Here is a 22,342-nt window from a genome sequence, read left to right as displayed (position 1 = left end):
ACGAATCTGACCAGCAGACATAGCTGTGTGTGTTTAGATTTCTTTAGAACGTGCATGCGCTTCTTTCATGTTCTGCAGATGATGTAAATGGTGTATTTTCTCTCGAGACTCCAGCGGTGGGTGCAGGGCACGGCGCCTGGAAGAATGTTGACATTTGCACCCCCACACATGTACGTGCTTTATACCGAGTTGCCGTTCATGCGCAGAGCTGCTCTTTGGAATGGACATGATGGCGGGTTGCAGTGGCTCCGAGAAACCACTGGGCCCTCGTCTTCTTTCTTACATTTCCCAGATGCATGGCTGTTGTGGGCGGGGATACCTCCCACTGTAGTCACATCCTTCCTCCTGTACAGACAACGGCAGTCCTGAAAGCGGGCTGCCCACGTCTCCACGCCCAAGCCACCTCTCTTGGCTGGCACTCCTGTTCCTAAGAAGTATGCAGACTCGCTGCCTCATGCAAAGATCCTACCTCAGCCTGTCCTGAAAACAGCAATGCTGCGTATAATACCCTCCTGTGTTTTTAACTTTAAATCGGAATAGCGTTAACATCCACTTTTCTGTGGCTTTCTGGAGAATGTGGCAGCGTCGCTGTGAACTACTGAGTCAGGAGGCATGACACGGAGGTGAGCTTGAACGGTCCTGCTCATTTTATTGCGACGGCCCCGTGGCCAGCTCCCTGGAGACCTTGCTTGAAGCTGTTTCCCTCCCGCGGCCAGCACAGTGGAGCCGAGTGACAGCTGAGCCCTGGGGACCTTGCTATCAAATAGACTTCCCAGATTCTCCACCTGCCAAGCCACCCGATGGAGCCCTCATTTCCACAACCACAGCGTGTCAGTCACACCTTTCCTGAGCGCTTACTCATTCTGCCTCAGATTATAGTTCTTCCTTCCATTTACATGTCTATTTACATACATTCATCCAACAACGTCTACTGTGCCTCTGGGACGTGCTGAGGGTCGGCACACCTGTCTCCCTCACGGGAGGAGGGCGAACACTCTTTTATTCCCTGGTCGGCCCTCGCTCCCCACTGCTCCCAGCAGAAATGCTACAATGAGCTTTTCATCAGTGATCTGAGCTTGCACAGGACTCGGGAACTGTGGATCAAGCGATTCAGGAGCTGCCCACCAGCCTGGAGCCACTGGACACAGACTGTCAGTCCCCGTGACCTCGTGAAGTCAGGCAGGTGATGACCCACAGCAGATGGACCTTCTCGGGACTTGTGCCTGCGAGAGTCTGGGCTCCCACTCGGGCTTGACACAGTTCCCTCGGCCCCACCCCTTCGTCAGACTCTACGTTCCTGTTCTCAGGCAGACAAATTTAACAAATATTTAGACAGAGTGGATATAAAAAGTGCTTTCAGCAGCTACCACTTCCTTTCAAGAACTGTTTAGTGAAAAAGAAAATATATATGAATAGCTCCCCTCACACTGAACTCAACAGGCGCCGGACTTGGGCCTCTCGATGACAAGGCCTCCCCTGTCACCAGCTCCATCCACGGGCTGCAAAACTTAGGCTGGTGAGGGGAACACACTCCTTCGATGGGGCGGGAGCCCCTTAGGTGGCGGAGCGGCCAAGGGACAGGGGAGAATTGGGAGATGAGCTTCACTCAGCCTCAAGATCATGAGCTCACATATCGGAGGGCAGGGCATGCTGCTGGGAGAGCAGAAATGGGGATGCCGAACCAGCATCTTGTGAATGAAAGTTGGCTCTATCCAGGTATGGGCATAAGCACTGGCCCATGCTCTCAGCAATCTAAGGGGGAGCTAGTCGAAAGCGAGCAGTCTGCTTGATGTGCACGTTCTCTCCCTCTTTGTTTTATTATGCTTTTTCGGGGTCAGCTTCCTTGGCATTTAGGAAGTGGGGTTCGATGGGTAGAAGTGGTAAAGTGGATCAGCGAGGGGAATTTCTAGGAGCCATAACTGAATTTCAAAGCTACTGTCTGACCCCAGTGGGAGGGCGTAGGCCACACTGAGATCTATAGAGACTCTACACAATACAAAGATTATGTCCTCCTGCTCCGTGTAATTCCAAATAAAGGCAACATTAAACCGTGAAGTAATTAGGAGGAAGGTCAACCGAGTTTCGCTTTTTCCCATGAAGATGAGTGTGATTTTAAAAAACACAAGAATCAGATTCACCCCAACAGTGGTTTTCTATTTAATTGGTGCCCCTTCTCTTTCGGTGACACAAACAAAGCTTGTCGGCCGGTCGGGCCTCACCCAGCACATCGTCCTCGCCAGTTGGGTGATGACATAACTGGCTTTCCATCTTGGTCTGTCTCCAGGTCCGCTGGAACCTCTCTTCTCTCCCTCAACCTGCCTGTGAGCCCACGACTCTGACACAGTTCCCGTAGGCCGTGCCCCACAGCCAGACACAGAGGGTGGTGCCCCATCTTCTCTTAGAGGCCCAGGTCCCGGCTTTCCACCCAGGACCGCACTGACCTGTCTTGAAGATCTCGTAGCGTAGGGAGAAGCCCGCACCCTGCCGGGCGTAGTCGGAGGTGAACTTGATGTAGAGCACGGAGCCCGAGGAGATGATGGTGGGCGGAGCGATGTTCCCGCAGTGCTTCCCCAGGAGGTCTGCAGACTCACTGTCCCCATCCCGGATCTCGATGAAGTCATACCTAGGTGAGGAGGCGCGAAGGGGCACAGGTGAGAAAAGACCACTTTAAGGAGATGAGAAGGACCCCTTGTCTCACTCCAGCGCATGTGCGCTCTCTCCATTCATTTCTAGACACTTAGGTGTTTCGGATTGCTCAAACAAGGTCACTGTTTGCTTGCAGAGTATCAAACACACACACAGGAAGTTGCATTGCTTTATTAAAGCCACAGAGAATGAGCACTTTGGCCGATGGCTAGATTTTAAGGCCTTATCTCTTGCCCACATACGAGCAGTAGCATCAGTCTATCAAATATCTCAAAAAAAACATTTTTTTTTCATTTTTTTCTTCCTTCTGTAGAACCATTTTTATTTCCATTATGATCTTTCTGCATCTTGGTCGTTGCCTCTTAGTTCTGTATCACTGCAAGTTGCTTAACCCATTTGAGTATCCATTTCTTCATCTGGAAGATGGGGATAAAAATACCCACCTCAGGGGGTTGGGAGAGAGATGGAATGAAAAAATCATAGGCAAGGTGCTAGGCACCGAGCCAGGCACACGGGATATTTCAGAGATTTTTATTTTCCTGCTCCCTCCCCCACATTTAGGTTTTCTCCTGGGTCCTCCCTCTTCTCTTCTCTTTACTTATTCATGACAAAGACTCCCCAAACATGGGCCACCTCCCTCCCTGAGATGACTCTGCAAAGTTCACATCAGCAACGTCTGGCCAACAACATATTTTTAAAAGGAATCAGCATCACGTTAGATAAGGCAATAAAAACCTTTCTCCCAACGCAGGGGCTGAGTCCCCAGGGACCAGCATCTCTGATCACATAACTCCTAGCCTCAGCAAGAGGCGGGGGGCCGCCCTCCCTACCCACCAAGGCCTGAGCTCATTTCAAACAATCCAACTGCCCGGCGGGGAAAGACTCCTCAACCCACAGGTTGAGAACCGCTGCCTTAAGCAGACATTGGCTGGGCTGTGGGACAGCTCACATCCTGCGACATTTTATCTGCACAGACACATGCCTTCGGCCTTGCTGTGCGCTCTGGGGATTGTCACTGTGCCCTGACTGGGTTCCTTCTCTGGGGTCCTAATGCTGAGGTGGGACATTTCCCTACCAGCTCCCTTCCCACCATTATTTACTGAAAACCATCATCTCCCTCTCCATCCCTGTGTATTTACTGGGCATCAACCTGCTAAACCAGTGGTTCTCAACCTGTGGGTCACGACCCCTTTGGCGGACGAACGACCCTTTCACAGGAGTCGCCTAAGACCATCCTGTATATCAGATATTTACATTACGATTCATAACAGTAGCAACATTACAGTTATGAAGTAGCAACGAAAATAATTTTATGGTTGGGTCACAACATGAGGAACTGTATTTAAAGGGCCAGAAGGTTGAGAACCACTGTGCTAAACCAACACGGGAGAAATCTCTTTCCGTTAAAAAGAAGGTCTGGCCTGGCCAGTGTGGCTCAGTGGTTGAGTGTTGACTCAGGAACTAAGAGGTTTGATTCCCAGGCAGGGCACATGCTGGTGTCGTGGGCTCGATCCCCGGATCCCTCTCCCTTCCTCTCTCTCTAAAAGTCAATAAAAATGTATTTAAAAAATAAAAAAAGAGGGTCTGGAAAGGCTACCCTCCCTGGGATGTGCCTGCCACACACCCAGGGTCTGTGGGAGAAGGCTGCCCGCAGAAGTGGCTTCTTTGAGCCAGAGTGGCCCAAGGCCCCACTCCAGCCCCTGAGAGCTGCATTTCAGGTTGCTGGCATTTCAGGTGGCTCAGGTTGCTGGGCTACTTCCAAATCAATAGGCCCGAGAAGGAAGTGGGAGGTGCGGACCAGGATTCGTTCATTCGCTGATCCCAGAGCCCTGGAATCCCGCAGTGAAAAGACTCACAGAAGCGGTTAGAGCAGCCGTGGGCAAACTACGGCCCGGATCCCGCCTGTTTGAAATGAATAAAACTAAAAAAAAAAGACCGTACCCTTTTATGTCATGATGTTTACTTTGAATTTATATTAGTTCACACAAACACTCCATCCATGCTTTTGTTCCGGCCCTCCGGTCCAGTTTAAGAACCCATTGTGGACCTCGAGTCAAAAAGTTTGCCCACCCCTGGGTTAGAGTCTGGGGAAGGTGGCAGGGTTTCCGCCAGGAGCTGTGGAGAGATGGCCACAGTCAGGGAAGGAGTGGGGGTGAGGAATGGTGTAGGCCTGTGATTTCACTGTGGGAGATGGTGCTAACTTTGAAAACATGCTTCCTCTCTTCAGAAACAAAAGTGAAAAGACAGTTGATTCTCAGAGGAAATTCCCCAAACCTTCTGGAAAATCCCTCCTTACTATTTCCACACGAGGTAAGTGCTGCGGGCCAGCCACACCCAGTGAGTAATGGGGATGCACGCACGGTGGTGGAGAAGGCACCGGGACTCCTTAAACCAGTGGTTCTCAACCTTCCTAATGCCGCGGCCCTTTAATACAGTTCCTCATGTTGTGGTGACCCCCAACCATAAAATTATTTTCGTTGCTACTTCATAACTGTAATGTTGCTACTGTTATGAATCGTCATGTAAATATCTGATATGCAGGATGTATTTTCATTGTTACAAATTGAACATAATTAAAGCATAGTGATTAATCACAAACACAATATGTAATTATATATGTGTTTTCCAATAGTCTTAGGCGACCCCTGTGAAAGGGTTGTTCAACCCCCAAAGGGGTCGCGACCCACAGGTTGGCGACCCACAGGTTGAGAACCACTGCCTTAAGCAGACATTACCTGGCCACCTGGGCTAGCAAAAGCATGGCTCCTGGAGAAAGAGCCCTCCCCACATCCCAGAAGTGACACAACTCAACCTAATTAACGGGGTGCCCTCAGGCAAGTCACTTAACCCTCTGAGCCTCAGAAACAGGGAAAATAAAACTAAAATAGGGACAGCAGACCCTTTCTCCTAGGGTTGCTGTGAGATTTCAATGGCCAACATGACCTATCCACGGTGTCACTACACAGCCTGGCAGTCAGTAGGTGCTTAATAAATGCTAACTGTGACCTGCTGTCCTCACGCCCATTTCAGAGGTGAAGAGGCCGAGGCTGGAGCGGAAGCGACTTTCCCTGAGAGACAGAGCGAGGAAGGACAGGGCAGTAGAAGCAGGAAGGCACATCTGTTCACACATTTTGGAGGGCATCTTGGCAAAAGTGTGACAAAAGGTAATATGTCCATACCCTTCACTCCAGCAATCCCACGGCTGGGAAGTTTTCCTAAGAAAATAACCAGACAACTGTGCAAAGATGTATATGAATCTGTGTGGGTGGACATCTAAGCAGCAGCACATAAGAAGTGGAAAGATGCTATGTTTATAACAGCATCGTGTCGGAATGCCCGCATGCACAGGTCCATCCGTGTTGGCATATGATAAAATGGAATACGCCGCTGCTCTAGTAGATAGTTCTGCAGGTCTATATGCTTTTGTTTATGGAAAAGTCTTTGTTAAGTCGAAAAACATAGGTATTTTTACGAGTATGTTTTAAAACATATATGTGCATGTTTACATATACATATATATATATATTTTTTTTGCATACACATGCAGACAAAAAGTCCAAAACAGTGCATACTAAAATATTAACAGTGGGGAGACAGATGAGTGATGGGATAATTGGTAATTTTGACTTTCTTCTTTGTTCTCTTCTATTATCTGAATTGTTTACAATGAGTCTACATTTCTCTAATAAGCCTACATTTCTCTAATAAGCCACAAAGATATAAAATAAAACTACTTCCATTAAGAGTTGTTTCCCAAGTAGAAGAGCTGGGAAACATAACCCAGCTTTCACAATTTAGCAGATAAGAAATAAATATCACCATCATCATGACCATCACCATCCATCTCACAGACTTCCTGTGAGGACTGACTAAGACACAGCCTGTGGGGCACCTGCCATAGAGCCAGGGACAGGGCCCACACTCAACAAATATTACAAATATTTCTGTGAAGTCCACCAGATAGCTCTAGTGCAGTGGTTCTCAACCTTCTGGCCCTTTAAATACAGTTCCCTCATGTTGTGACCCAACCATAAAATTATTTTCGTTGCTACTTCATAACTGTAATGTTGCTACTGTTATGAATCGTAATGTAAATATCTGATATGCAGGATGGTCTTAGGCGACCCCTGTGAAAGGGTCGTTCGACTGCCAAAGGGGTCACGACCCATAGGTTGAGAACCACTGCTCTAGTGGCTGTGGCGCCACTTTCTCCAGGAAGGACAAAGAGAGGCCCTGACATCCACCAGCTCCTCCGTCAGAAGGGGGAGGGTTTTATCTGGTTGCCTGATCACCCCTGGATCAATTGAGGGGATCAGCAGAATCAGGGGTGAAGCAGGGCTGCCCAACAAATGCCACAGCTACATGCCGGCCTCGATGTCCCCAATGGGTATACGGCCCCAAACCCTCCTGCGTAACGCTGACAGCTGCAAACACATCCTTACATCCCTCCATGCACACAGATGAAGAGATGCGCTTTTGGAAAAAGTTTTCCTGTCACTCCATCACATTATACTTTTTCTCTCTGAGCTGGTTATTTAAAGGAGCCCTCTGCAGAATCCTTTTGTGAAGCAAATAATCAGCCCTGACTCGAACTTCGTGGAAAAACTGGCTTTTCCCGTCAGGTTTGCTTGCGGGGAAAGCTACCTAGCGTTGTACTGTGTGGGAGACTCTCCCTCCCTCCAGGGTCCGGGTTCTGCCCTGCGGACAAGCCCCAGTCAGCCACCAGGGCCGTGGCTGGGCTTTTTGTAGACAAGACCCACTCCACATGACACGCTGACATCACACAACACGGAATGTCTCAGTTGCCTCCTGTGGGACTGACTCATTGGGGGAAATTTTTTATTAGGGATTTGCCACAGCTGGAGTAAATCTCAGAAATTTCGTGTTGTCAGGTTCGTGGGAGGAAGCTCGCAGAAGCTGAGGACGTCTGTGGCCTTGGAATATATATGATTCAGCGTCCAGCATCTAGGATCCAGTGTTTGTTTGGTGAAGGAATCGGGGGTACAAGCGTGGGGTTTAACCCCCAACCCCAAACAGTCCAGTAGGGGCATGGGAATGTTGACAGTGGAATTTTTTTTGTTAATCCTTACCCAAAGATATTTTTCCATTGATTTTTAGAGAGAGTGGAAAGGAGGGAGAGAGACAGAGAGAGAGAGAAACATTGATGTGAGAGAGACACATTGATTGGTTGCCTCCCACAGGCGCCCCAACTGGGGCCAGGGATTGCACCTACAACTGAGGTACACGCCCTTGACCGAATTGAACCCAGGACCCTGCAGTCTACAGGCAGACACACTATCCAGGAGCCAAACCAGTCAGGGTGACAGTGGAATTAATTTAAGAGTCCACGGGGGAGACATGGAAAAGCAACAGTCTCGTCTCTTCCTCACCTCACTTGGCCAACATGAGGAAGGCTCTCTAGTCTCCATGACCCTGTCCACGCTCGACCCTTCCTGGCAGGCCACCAAAGGCTGGGTAGCAGGATGACGTCCAGCCCCTTCCGGAGTCTGCCTTTGTGAGGGGATTTCTATATCACAGTGAGTACCTGGGGGCTCCGAGGAAAAATGCTGTGCCCATCCTCTGGGACTTAGGTCTACACATCGGCACACCTGTGCCCACCCAAGTCCTGAAGCCATAACCTTTGCTTCCCAGGCAATGCCTCCTCTTTCACGCTGCTTGTATCATCAAACGTTTAAGACATCACACTTGGTACATGACATGCTTGTTCCAGCCTCAGGCCTTTGCACTAGTTCTTCCCTCTGCCTGCAATACCATTAGCTTTCTCTATTGGCTGGTACCTTCTCATCCTTCGAAGAGCAAAAGTCACCTCTTCCGGGAAGCCTGCCCTGACCACCCTGTTTCAGAGGACAGGCCCTTATTCTCTACCTCTCCACCCTCTTATTGCCTGCACAGCTCTCATTGCTGTAGGAGAGGAGAGGGGCTCATCTCCCCCGAACGTGGAGAGAGTGGTAAAGGTCTTGTCAATATATTTGTTCGTTTGTTTAGAATCCGTGTCCTGCACCAGGCAGTTGGCACCCGGAGGGCAAGGGCCTTGCCTTTTTGCTGATGCATTTGTAATACTTGGTTGCTGCATTGCACACAGGAGGGCTCCCTAACCTACTGTTGAGTGAATAAATGAGGGGCTTGAGGGTGGCGCTCCATGTTCGGAAGAATGAACTCTGTGATGACACCTTCCGAGGAATTTAGTATGTTTGGTCCATCTTACCCTCTTTCCTTTGTGTTCAGACACAATCCCTGAGCTATTCTGGTTGTATCTGGGAACCAGAATGCTGCCTTGTGACTCAAAAACATGAAATACAACATTTTGAGTGGAAGAAACATCTCAAATCACGCTGACAGCATGTTCACTATTAGCGGCAAACAAATCAGCTATAATTAAAATGCTGTCAAAGTGATTTGAGGTTTTCTCACACTTTCAAAGTTCCATATTTCATGAGTAGATTATCCAGACCAGAGGATTTGTCACCTCCTGGAGTGCCTCTCTTCCAGGAAGCTCAGAGACACCTACCAGCACTGTCTTATTCATCCTTGTGTTAAATCCTGCAGGGAAGCCCGGCCTGTGTCACTCAGTGATTGAACATCGGCCTATGAACCAGGAGGTCACAGTTTGATTCCTCGTCAGGGCACATGCCCAGGTGGTAGGGAGCATGCAGGAGGCAGCCAATCAATGATTCTCTCTCATCATTGATGTTTCTATCTCTCTCTCCCTCTCCCTTCCTCTCTGAAATATATCTATAATAATAAAAGCGTAATATGCTATTTAGACCAGACAGCCAAATAACCTTCCGGACCTCATTCCAGATAACCTTCCAGACGAAGCTACGGGGGGGCCTCCATGGCGGGTGGGGGCCAAGGCAGAGGCGGTTAGGGGAAACCAGGTAGGCAGGTGAGTGGTTAGGGGCGATCAGGCAGGCAGGCAGAGGGATTAGGGGCGATCAGGCAGGCAGGCAGAGTGGTTAGGGGTGATCAGGCAGGCAGAGGGGTTAGGGGCGATCAGGCAGGCAGGCAGGTGAGCAGTTAGTTTAGGCCTGATCCCGAAGGGATTGCAAAGGGTGCAGGCCAGGCTGAGGGACCCACCCTCCCCTGTGCACAAATTTCATGCACTGGGCCTCTAATATGTGTATATATCCTGCAGGGAAAAGAGGAAAAAAACTGTCCTGTACAACTTCACAAAGAAGCAGCTGCTGAGACGCAGAGGCTGTGGGGCAGGTCTGCACAGTGTGCAGTCTCTGGTTACCGCAGGCCCAAAGCCAGGCGCTGGCTTCTCAGGTCAGTAGGGACATCCCGCCTTTAGGAAGAAACCAGGTTGCCATCAGGCGGGGTTTTTAAAGGAAGCACATCTCCTTTCCTCTACTGTCTCCCTTTCATTGGTCCCGCCCATGAGATGGGAAGAGCTCCCATTTACTGAGCACTTACTGTGGGCGAGGCCCTGCATTTAGGTACTATTTCACTTGAACTCATTTAATATACACACCATGCCCTGTTCCAATTACCATCCATTTGCAGATGCTGACACTGAGGCTCAGAGAGGTTAAGTGACCTGCCCAAAGTCACGTGACAAGGTCAGAGGCAGGCTTTGAACCCAGGCAGTCTCACTCCAGGGCACAGACCTTGCTTGCCCACCCCCCCCCCCCCGCTTTTGTCTTGCTGTTGAATGAATATCTGAGAGCAGAGGGAATGCCAGATTGCTAAAGCACAAGAATATTAGGAGGCACCAGGGGTAAAGAAACAGCTTGGTCTCAGTTAGAGACTTAACAGAATCTTGCTCTTTTTATTTAGCTGTTTTGTTTAAACAAAGCCTATAGGACTTGCCAAAATTAATAGACAAATCACCAATGGAGGCAGTGAGCAAGCAGCTTTCCAATTCATGGTTTCAAGACTCAACCCAGTAGAAATCTAGCATGTAGTGTTCAGATGGGATAACATATTAATCTTTGAAAGTGAAGTATTTTTATATGCACATACACACCCATATGTGAACATATGGTCCATCGAGTGAGCAGATAGTATCCTGGGTATTTATAAGCTCTTGAAGTATGATCTAGAGCACATAATCTGAAGCCCATGGATTTTCAGTGGGGTCCACGGATAAGTTTCCGTAGGTTGGGAACCCCTATAAACATATGCAGAAATTTTGTGTTTGTGTATATGCACATTTTCTTAGAAAAGGGATCTGTGACAAAAGAAATTCTTAAATTACTCCTTCATGGAAACATATCTGTCCATAAAGCTGTGTACACATGGGCTCTGTAGACGTGTGGTAGGCAGCTAGACAGAGCAAGGACCATGGGCCAGGCACCAGAGGTCAGCAGGGTGGAAAGCCCTGGGTGCCTAGCAATGGACAATCATTGTAGGGTGGGACCTCGCCCCAGGGTGACCTCTCCGCCCCAGCATATCGCTGGTCCTGCAGTTTGGACCCCCTGACCTTTCCTCCCTGGAGATAACATCTAGGCCTCAGTTGTATTTCAGCTCCAGGCCCAGATAAGCAACAAAACCAGCTACAGCTGATATCAGGACCAGCTGCATTGAATAATGACCCCTGCCCCAGTGCCTGCCAATCCATCGGTGGAGACCCAGGGACCCTGAATGGACACACCTGGAAGAGTACTGAATATTCTACTAAGATCTTCCTCTGGGACCTCCCCCAAAATCTCCGCCCTTAAAACCCTTAGGACGGAGGACCCAGTGCACTCTCCCTCCCAGGAGCATTCCGGCTTCTGCCTTCCCCTCTCCCCCCGCTGCCCCAGGCATGTTACCGTTAGCTTCCTCACTCCCAAGCTCCAAGAGCCCCTTTCTTTACCTCCGTAATGTAACTCATTTCCTAAGCCCATGTCTTCTACCTCTGTGATTTACCGAATAAACGTTCTCTGACAGTTTGGGTCTTGGTTCTGAATTCTTTCCCAGCCAGAGCCCAAGCACCAAGGTTGCTGAACCCAGGTCTGGTCTGACCCCACTTGTCAGACACCTGGTGCCTTTATCACTCACCGCCTACAACAGACAAACCCATCTAGTTTCTGGCTCCCATTAGAGACAGGACTGCAGGCAATGCATTTATTTTGCCTGAGTCTCAGTTTCTTCATCTATACAATGGGAATAATAACAGCCCCCCCACAATTGTTGGAAGGAGTGCAAAGATACATACACCCCAGCACAATGCTAGATGTCTTAGAACAGTGGTTCTCAACATTGGCTGCACATTAGAATCACCTGGGAATCTTTTTAAAATCCTGATTTCTGGGCCTCATCCTCCAGAAATTCTGTTTCTTTGTTACTAATGTTGTGGCCCCATCCCATAACAAAGAAACAGAATTTCCGGAGGATGAGGCCCAGAAATCAGGATTTTAAAAAGATTCCCAGGTGATTCTAATGTGCAGCCAAGGTTGAGAACCAGTGCCTTAGAACGTGCCTGGGAGACACTGCCTGTTTTTATTATTACCCATGTTTTACACAGGCGTTTTACACAGCAGGATGATGGACTTGGGGGAGTGCAGTTACGTACACACAATGCTTTGCAAACCAAACATGTGATGATGAAATGAAAAATCATAAAGCTGGAGTCTCAATGTCCAACAACTTAGGTGCTGGGAGGGTGGTTTCTTAATCCTCCTGTATAAATCCATCAACAGTGCTGTAGTCACTTGAGTTTTTGAGATTTCATCTCAACCTCCTGTTCTGGGCCCAGGCTCTGGAACCAGCCTGCAAGGCTGGGTTCAAAACCACCAGTTCCCCCATTTCCTGGGTTCAGAAAGCAAGCACTCAACTTCCCTCAATCTGGAGAGTTAATGCACATGGACAGCTCAGCACAGTGCCTGGCCCGTAGTAGGTGCTCAATAAGTTGATGTCAGTTGTTAATTGCTCCTGCTGCTATTATTATTATTACTATTATTAGTTATCTAACTTATTATTATCATTTGTTATCTAACTCCAAGGACTCAGTGCCAAGACTCTATGTTTGTTTGTAGGTTTGCACTGGTGCCAGTTGCTGTTATAATACTGGCCGTTTGCAGTTCCGTTTTCTTCCCTCATTTCTCCCCACCACACATCTCAGATATTTTGAGCGTTTTTACAGTCCCCTCCCAGCCAGGGTCACCACGGCGCTCGAGAAGGGAGGAAATCTGACCCCCAGCAAAGGAAGTGTGCAAAGAGAATAACCCAAAACAAATTGAAGGAATTATTCCAAAAAACCTTGAAGGCAAGAATATGGAAACGACAAATAACATCTATTTATAATTGCGGGTTGTTTTTCCGCAGAGGCCCCGGGATGATGGAGAGGGCCCCGCCGACCTCATTGTTCCTGACAGAGCAGGCTGCCAAGAACGCCTCACAACGCGAGGAAGGAGGCCGCTCCAGACAGGGTGTCTGATAAGTGTCACTGCAGATGAACTTGCAGGGAACTGAGGGCACACAACAAAGCTTCCCCCACCGCTCCCCTGACCCTCTGGCCGCTTCCCCCACTGACCTGGCTCCCCAGCACGACATTCCTGAGGCCACGTGGCCACAAACCTGCTCCGCTCCCGGACCAGCAGGCCCTCAGGAGGCTGCAGGCAGGACGCATTTGCTTACATAAGAAATGGTTTTCTAGGCAGCTGGTGCCAATGGGAAGTTGAAGGCTTTGGGGGAGAATGTTTGCAGGGTGGCTGCTGGCTCTTTTTTCTGTCTGCTGTGCACGGCTAGAAAGTCCTCGCCCTCTGCAGGTAGCCTGCCCAGCTCCTGGCCAGTCCTCTGTGATGACACCAGAGTGGTAAGCAGGTCAGAACAGCCCACAGTTTATGTTCATGCACCAGCAAGCTGGCGCTCAACTCGAAGGTGAAACCCAGCAGGGCCAGAGACTCCCTACACTGCCCCAGCTGGCCTGGGTCAATCAAGCTCACCTGCCTCAGTTTACCTGACCTCATAAATGGGAACAGGGATCATGGCTCTGTGCCCCTTGGGGTGAACGGAAGGGGCAGAAAGTGATTGGTATCCAAGGAGGGGAAATCGGAGCACATCATCCAGCCTGGGGTGCTGGTAGCCCCTGCACTTGGCCGGGTGAATGGTTCCCTCCGGGACAGGCGCTCACTAACCCTCCTCCCAGAGGGTCTAATTGCAAGAGCGAATCAGAACCTGCCCATCTGTCCGAAAAGTGGGAGCCTGCGGGGACCGCAGTGTGCTGGGCCTGAGGGAATCAACCATGGCATCGGAGAAGTCCTTGATGGTTTTCCCGGGCTTTAGGCTCCCAGTCTTGTTTCTTTCCCCCATTGCTGGCATCCAGGCTCCCTGACAAAGCATGGGAAATATGGAACTTGTCTGAAAGACGTGCCATGCAGAAAGCCAAGCAGGGGACAATTTGGGAGTAGGTGGCAGGTGTGCTGGGCCCTGTCCTTGCATTTCATTCACTCGGAGCTCAGGTTACAGAGCTCAGAGCCTCTCCTGGCTTCAGGGGCAAAGTTGTCCTGACGGTGCAAAGGCACCGCGGGTGGGGTGCGGAAGTGATGGCCCGCGGTGATGTCCAGCAGGAAGGGCTGCTGCCACGCCAGGGTGGAGATTCTGAATACAGCACTCAGTGGCCAGCCAGCTGGAACCGCTTCCGCCTCTCACACAGCAACTCGATCACGGCGGTTTCTTCCATGGCCGCGTTCTGCAGGCACCTGGCTGAGCTGGGAGCAGAAGCAGCCCTGTCCACCCAGTGCATGCTAAAGCACTCGCCTCTGCCAATGAAAAAACTGGGTGGGACCCAGACAGTGTGGCTCAATGGTTGAGGTCCCAGTTTGATTACTGGTTGGAGCACATGCCGGGGTTGTGGACGCAGTCCCCAGCAGGAGGTGGGCGATCAATGCTTCTCTCTCTCTCATTGATGTTTCTCTCTCTATCCCTCTTCCTCCCTCTTCTCTCATATGAACATTGGGGGGAGTGGGGGAGGAAAGAAAGAACTAGGTGGAAGCAGCAAATGTTCTGAATGTTGGATGCTCCTGGCTGGAGGCTCCATAAGACCAGGAGGAAATATGTCCAGAAAGGACACCAGCTTCTACAAGAAAGGGAACCAGATTGCAGGAAGTCTCCTCGCAGGATGGGACCCGTGTGAGTCAGACCTTGGAGGGCCTTCTTTATCCCACAGCCACAGTGTGCTGTTAGCTTTGTGAACAGAACTGCTGGCTGGCTGGCCGGCCACAGGAGTTCAGGGTCCTGGTGGGCAGTAGAGACCACCCCGCCCCCCCTTAAGAGGAGTCAGTACCCCAACACTTAGCCCAGCAGCCTGCCCTGGGGCTTGGTCTAGATCCTGTGTCTGCTTGCCTCTCAGTTTCCCAGCAGATAAGAAAAAAATAAGAATACTCTCTTACCCTCCTACCACTCTCAAAGGGATGACACATCGACAAATCACTTTGAACTTTCAGATGAAAGGTGCTCTATAAACCTGAGGCCTCATCAACTGTAATTGTTACGGTAATTATTTTAATGATAATAATGATGATAATGGGCGAAGGGGGTGGGGCGGGGAGGAAGCCTCCTGCCTTGAGACAAAGAAAAACTCTTCCATGGAAACCCACATCAGGATTCCTCCAGCTCCCAGCACTCAACCATCTCGTTCGCACTGCCCGTTCCTGGGCTGAGGTATTATTTACTCTTTCCCTTCCAATAAAACAATGATTTGTTCCACCGCTTCCCCTCTCGCTCACGCCGGTGTGCCTGGCTTCGCCCTGACAGCTCAGCCACGGACTGTTTACACGTCTCGCTCACCCTCCAACACTCTGGTTCGGCTCCGCTGACACTGAAGGCAGGAGAATTCTCTTTGTGTGAGGAATCAATTACTTCTGCTGACACTCTATTAGGAGCCCGCACATCTCCAGATTCGAGATGGAGAGTGGGGGGTGGGAGGTGGGGGGCGGAGGATGGCAGGGAATTTGAAGAGGGTGGTGAGGGGGGCTGGAGACAGGGGAGCAGGAGGTGGATGACGGGGGCAGACAGAGATTATTGACGGAGAGCCAGGCCCCCAGCTTGTCTTTAACGACAGAAAGATCTCTCTCTCCTTGACTGCCCTGCTGGCATCCGGAGGTGACCACATGGCAGGAAGAGGCAAAGAAAAGGAATAAAAAAGAGAAAAGGGAAAGACTTGTCAAGAATGGCGAGGGAATCAGAGAGGCCCCGAATACCTAAGCTTTGGGATGGCAGGTGACAGCTCCAGGTACACGGACACAGGTGTACGAAGGCAGCTCTGGGTGGCGGGCTTCACACCCCAGTCCTACCATTACGATCTGTGCAACCTCTCAGGGCCTCAGTAGCCCCATCTGTTAAATGGGAAGAACAGTAGTACCAGACCCATAGGCTGGCTGTTGAAGTAAAACATGGAAAGTTCTCGGTGTAGTAGCGTCTGATGCCTGTAGAGAGTGCAATCAATGTTTGCTGTTCTTGTCTAACTGACAGTCCCTCCAACCACCTACAAACATACAGTGGAGGCAGAGCAGACAAACACATACACGCCGATAGACTGCCAAGATGCTTGGCTGTAAGGCTAGAAAAAAAAACAAAACAGCATCAAAAATCATGTGGATTTTCCTTGCTCAAGCTTTACTGCCCTCTAAACCTAGGCCTAACTCAATTCATTTCTTTCTTCCTTTTTTTTTTCCTTTCAAGTTTTATTTTGACCAGCTAACATTTTTAGGGCTTTTTCTCCGTCTGCTCTGCAATCACCTGAGAGGAGTCGAAGCACTAGGCCTCCTAACGAAGGACAATTACGGAGGCTCTTTTCTAGAAGGAAGGACAAGGGCAGCTGATATATTTTTCCCGAGATGATTTATCCAGGCAGAAGCAGAAGCAGAAGCATGGAATTAAATTATCTGTAGAGTTTCTCTTAACTCAAAGGTTTCAAGCCCCCTTGCCATTAAAAAGGACAAAACAAAAGAAAAAATATATTTTTTTTTCCCGTAAGTAGGACTCATGACTACAGGAAAACACACAAATCCCTTTTTTAGAAAGATCCCGTTTTTTTACTGGGTCTATTTCCTTTTCCTCTTCATCCCCTCCACCCAGAGCTCCCACTGAATGTCTGCAGACACTCTCACCGGTGTAATTAGATGGGAGAATTACACGGAGTTACGTGGGGTGAGATGCAGGCCTTCTGGGACCTCTGGGTTCAGAGGAGGTGCCCGGGCTGCCAGCCAGAACAAGTGGGATTGTGTATTAGAAAACCTCAGGTGATTTTTCTCAATCGGAAGATAAAGAGCATCGTTAGGAAGGACGTCCACAGTGAAGCTTGCACTTGAAGAGTTGCGATTGCAACATCGCCTGTTTAAAAACAAACTGCCCCAAATAGCGGTGTGACCCAACTGCCCTTTAACCTTTGTAGGAGGGGAAGGACAATCTGCGGTGCCTTTTCTCACTCCTGCGGAGAGCTCGGGTGCTGGGTGGGGTCCTTGGTCAAGGTTGGAGAGCGTGGGGTCAGCAGCCAGCTGAGCTGGAGTCAGCAGGGCTGTGCCTGTTTATTGCACCACATACCTGGAGGGGGATCTGTTTCTGTTATTAGCAGGGTTGTTGCAATACAGAGAAGTCGTGCTGCTCATGGGTTCCTCGGGGGAATCTGAATATTTCTGTGGCCAAGCAGGCAGTTAATCTGGAACGATGCCAGGAGCAATCACCTGAGGGTCTCTCCTGAGATGAACCACAGAGAACTCTCACTCCGCTCTGGTTTCTAGAAGCCCAGGTGGATACCAGCTGAAGCCACACCTCCAATCGGACAGTGTAGCCTCCTACCATCTACCTATTCATATGGGAAGGAGACAGAGGCGGTCCTGTGGAGGAGGAAACCGACAAGCCCAGCCTAATCCAAAGTGTTACCTGGATTTTCCCAGGCAACTCCACTTTCAGGCATTAAACGGGGGTTCCTGGACACAGGGGATGAAACCCGGAGACCCTGGCCAGGGAGGGTGGGGGTAGCACAGGACCTCCATAATCTTAGTCTTTCCTGCTTCCTGACCACAGCCCGTCTCTGAGATGGTGGAAGTTGCCTGGCCAGGAAATAAGATTAAATAACAACACACAGGCACCTCTTTACCAAGAAGAGGGATTGTATCATCAAGTCACAAGGATGGCTTTTCAATTACAGTGGGGCCTTGACTTACGAGTGTCCCGACTAACGAGCCGTCTCTCGGCCGATTTTTTGCTTTGAGTTGCGAGCTAAAATTCGGGTTACGAGCCAGCTTCAGATACCCCACCGCTAGTTGGCGCAGCAAACGTCACAGTGAATGCCACAACATCAGCCCAGCATCACGTGTCTCACTCGTTCACTTTAAGATTTGACGTATGAGTAATTTGAGTTATGAGCTCCGTCACGGAATGAATTAAACTCCTAAGTCAAGGCCCCACTGTATTGTGGTTTCTGTAGTTATTAAATTCTCTCCCCTTCTTATCTTTGACATGTTGCTCTCTACCTGGACCACCAGCCATACACACACCCCCTTTGCCTGGCTAACTTATTCAGGATCAATATGGACCTCACCTCCTCCAGGGAGTCTTCCCTGATCTCCCCAACCTGTACCTGATCTCAGTGCTCTGGGCTCACATAACATGTCCATATCATGTCCCCAGTCAGAATGCATGGTGTAGGGGGAGGCAGTGGAGCATACGAGTACAGAAGACAGGTTGCAAAGTAGGGTATTCCGGCTTAAAAACCCTTCTCTGCCACATGGGTCAGTTGCTTCACTTCTCTGAGCCCGTTTCTCCATCTACACAATGGAAAGAGTAGCAATGACCTCCCAGGTTTTTTTGTTTTGCTTTTAATATATTTTTATTGATTTCAGAGAGGAAGAGAAACATCAATGATGAGAGAGAATCATTGATGGGCTGCCTCCTGTACGCCCCCTACTGGGGGTCGAGCCAGCAACCTGGGCATGTACCCTTGGCTGGAATCGAACCTGGGACGACCCTTCAATCTGCAGCCGACACTCTATCTACTGAGCCAAACCAACTAGGGCTGACCTCCCAGGTTTTGTTGCAAGAATCAACGAGATGCTGTCTGTGGAGTGCTTTGGAGATGCTCCACATGTGGCAGCTTTATCATCAGTTACCGTGTGTTTCCACTTGCTTCCTCCTCCCAAACTCTAAGTTCCATGAGGGCAAAGAGTACAATGTGGTCATCACTGCGTTCCCGATGCTACGATCATGCTTGGCACATACTAGGTCCTTAAGCATTTTGGGATGAATGCATGAACAGTCTATTGACATTTTGTGGGTGAGAGACCAAGTCCCTGAGAGCTTAGAGACATCCACAGCCTGCGTCTGATCCTCCTGCTGTCACCCTGTCATATCACAAGATGGACAGGCACAGAAGACAGCTCTGTCAGCCTTCCAATGCAGGCGCGTGCCATGCTGACTCATGTCCTGGCATCTCAAATGTAAAATATCACCGACACCACCACCTGCACCCACCTGCTTAGCCTTCTCCAGGACTGGGTGCCCCAGGGATAGAGACATGAACTGCATGGTCCATGCCCTTAGAGAACTTACATGCTCAGGACACCAGGTGGCCACACATGAACCAAAGGCACGCGAGCAAGTCAAGGTGAAATGCAAAGCTCTGAGTTCAGAGTCGGGGTCCATAAGAGAGACCTGGAGGAATCCAGCAAACTGGGGGGAGGCAGAGGGGAGCGTGCAGCGGGACACCGTAGAGGGGAGGGTGAGGAGTGTGAGCACTGGGCGCTCACAGGGTCTCATGCAGCCGTCAGGTTGTATTGGGTTGTGTGAAATCAAGGGTGTTTACTGAGCACAGGAAATCAATGGTGGGGAGGGGCCAGTTTATTGAGGTCTAGTCTGTTTCCTCTGTTTACTGTAGTCAATTTATCAACTGCTACCTTTCTAGGATATCACTCCCTACTTTGGGAGAAAGAGACATTTTGGATTTGTGGATGAGGGCTCCTCTGGCTGTAAATCAACACAGGAACATCTTGTTTATCCAGGACACTGAGCTAGAGGCCAAATATCCCAAACCTCTAAATCCAGAACGTGGGGGTAGGGGCGAGGGATGGTTTCAGAAGGAAAGATCATGAGCAGCTCAATGCCAAGGACTCCATGCACTGATGCTCTTAGACCGTGTTCCCTTCCTCACCCTGCTGTAAGCTTGGCTGTCTGGAGCAAGCGGACGAGCAGGCCTGGGTTGCACTGGTTTGGGGCAACGCTTAGACTTAAGGACCAAAACTTCCCAAGAAAGCAGTGGTTTTCAACCTTTTTGATCACATCACATAAATTAATTACTGAAATTCTGTGGCACACCAAAAAAAATATATTTTTTGCTGATTTGACAAAAAAATAGGTATAATTTTGATTCATTCACACCAGAAGGCTGTTGTTGTGTTCGCTGCTGTCATTTTTTTATTTGACAGTCTAAGGCAGCGGTTCTCAACCTGTGGGTCGCGACCCCTTTGGGGGTCGAATGACCCTTTCACAGGGGTCGCCTAAGACCATCGGAAAACACATGTATAACTACATATTGTTTTTGTGATTAATCACTATGCTTTAATTATGTTCAATTTGTAACAATGAAAATACATCCTGGATATCAGATATTTACCTTACGATTCATAACAGTAGCAAAATTACAGTTATGAAGTAGCAACGAAAATAATTTTATGGTTGGGGGTCATCACAACATGAGGAACTGTATTAAAGGGTTGCGGCATTAGGAAGGTTGAGAACCACTGGTCTAAGGGAAAAGAGGTCAGTGACCCTGACTAGTCAGGTATTGCATATTTTAAATATTCGTGGGGCACACCGCTTGAAAATCGCTGCAAGAGACAGCAAGAGCTCCTAAAGCAAAGTCCATACCCAGTATGAAAGGGACAAAACAGGTCAGAAGAAGGCTCCAGGAGACAGGTTACTTCAGAACAGGAAGTAAGAGTAAGAGCAACGATAGAAAAGTCCCAAACGTCCCTGTGACCAAACCCAAAGATGCTAACACAGCTGCCAATGTATTGTGCATCTACAATAACAAGTAGTTATCATCATCATCATCATCATCATCATCATCACAGTTTTGCAGCAGCGGAAACTGAGGCCTGGGAAGTTTTCAAAGGTCAACAAAAACTCCGAATATGACATTACACAGCCAGCCTGTCACAAAAAGTGACGTTTACGGGGAAAAAAAGTTGACTCGCCTTAGGTTTTGTTTTGTTTCAGAAGACAGGGAAGTGTGGCACAGGTTCCAGAAGGCCCTTTACCAGGTAACCTTTGTAGAAAGAACTGGAACTCTGAGGAGGCATGTCTCAGTAGCTGGAGATTTCACTTGGATGGAGCGCTATTCTGCAACGCCCCCCAAGGTGAATCAGATACTGCCGCGCTGCACACACATGTAAAGTCGTTACTGCAGGCTTCTGTGTGGGTTCTTGGCCGAAGGAATGTTCTGTCAAGTCTTCTTAGCGGTTTTTGCACTTTGTAAGACACGTTTTTCTCCCCATACCCATCTGGAAATGACCCATTCTTAAAAGAACGCAGGCTCTCGGATTTGGTATAATTGGGTGGTATAATAGGCTGGGCTGGGCTGGGCTGGGTTGCTGTCCCTGCCTCTGTGGGGAGGACTCATGAATAAGCCGTGTGTCATATGCAGTGGGTGTTTTTCAAAGGCATAGATTTTAGATTTCGGAAATGGAGAAAGATTCAGTCTTGTTGCGTATGTTTCTAAAACCCTTGCGTGCAGCCTGTTGGCTGATGACTCAGGTGAAAGGCAGCCAGCAGTGGCCTCTCCTCACCATAGAAGTGGCTGCTCCCTGTTTGCTCAGGTGGCCCCGAGTCCTGCCCTTTTGTCCCTGGGCCACGCCAACCTGGCCGGGCCACAAGGCCTCTGGTTGCTGCCCACAGCCGGTGACTAGGCCCCAGAACAGCCTTTGGGTGCAGGGGGCCTGGATTCCTGAGGACGGCCAGGCGATGGGGCTGTGAGTGAAAGTTTCCAAGCAGACGGAACAGAATTCACAGCAAAGGTTAGGGGGAAAGTCTCTGTCTGGAGTTTAGTCAGTCATCGCCTAGACCAGTGGTCGGCAAACTCATGAGTCAACAGAGCCAAATATCAACAGTACAACGATTGAAATTTCTTTTGAGAGCCAAATTTTTTAAACTTAAACTATATAAGTAGGTACATTGTTATTAACTTAATTAGGGTACTCCTAAGGCTTAGGAAGAGCCACACTCAAGGGGCCAAAGAGCCGCATGTGGCTCGCGAGCCGCAGTTTGCCGACCACGGGCCTAGACCAGTGATTTTCAATTGGTGTGCTGCAAGAATTTTATTTCTTACTGATCTTAGAGAGAAGAAGGAGGGAGGGAAGGAGGAAAGGAGGGAGGGAGGGAGAGACAGAGAGAGAGAGAGAGAGAGAGAGAGAGAGAGAAACATCAATGTGGAGGAGAAATGCTGCTTGGTTGCCTTCCACATGCACTCTGACTGGGATCGAACCCGAAACCTGGGTCAGGTGCCCTGACCCGGGAATCGCAACCTCAGTATCTTGGTGTATGGGTTGACTCTCCAACCAACTGTGCCGCACCAGCCAGGGCTGCCACCAGTATTTCTGAAACATGCCATTTAGTCAGGGGCACTGAGCTCTTTCCCCTTCGACTGTCAAATAAAACAATGACTATAGCCAGCACAATAGCCATCCAGTGTGAATGAATCAAAACTGCATCTATATAATTGTGGGTCAGATTGGCAAAAAATAGACTTTTTGGA

General features: G+C 49.4%; 1 protein-coding gene across 6 annotated transcripts in view; it reads right to left on the bottom strand.

The window, feature by feature from the left end:
- Positions 1-22,342, bottom strand: part of NRP2 (neuropilin 2) — a 120,176-nt gene that overhangs the window by 78,603 nt on the left and 19,231 nt on the right. For all 6 annotated transcript variants that reach the window (XM_006082426.3, XM_006082430.3, XM_006082431.3 and 3 more), the window contains exon 3: positions 2,442-2,623. In XM_006082426.3, coding sequence (XP_006082488.1) covers positions 2,442-2,623 — 182 coding nt within the window. The remainder of the gene's footprint in view (positions 1-2,441; positions 2,624-22,342) is intronic.

Source organism: Myotis lucifugus, unplaced genomic scaffold (assembly GCF_000147115.1).
Source record: "Myotis lucifugus unplaced genomic scaffold, Myoluc2.0 scaffold_3, whole genome shotgun sequence".
Classification (NCBI taxonomy): domain Eukaryota; kingdom Metazoa; phylum Chordata; class Mammalia; order Chiroptera; family Vespertilionidae; genus Myotis; species Myotis lucifugus.
This window is presented reverse-complemented; position numbering and strand designations above follow the sequence as displayed.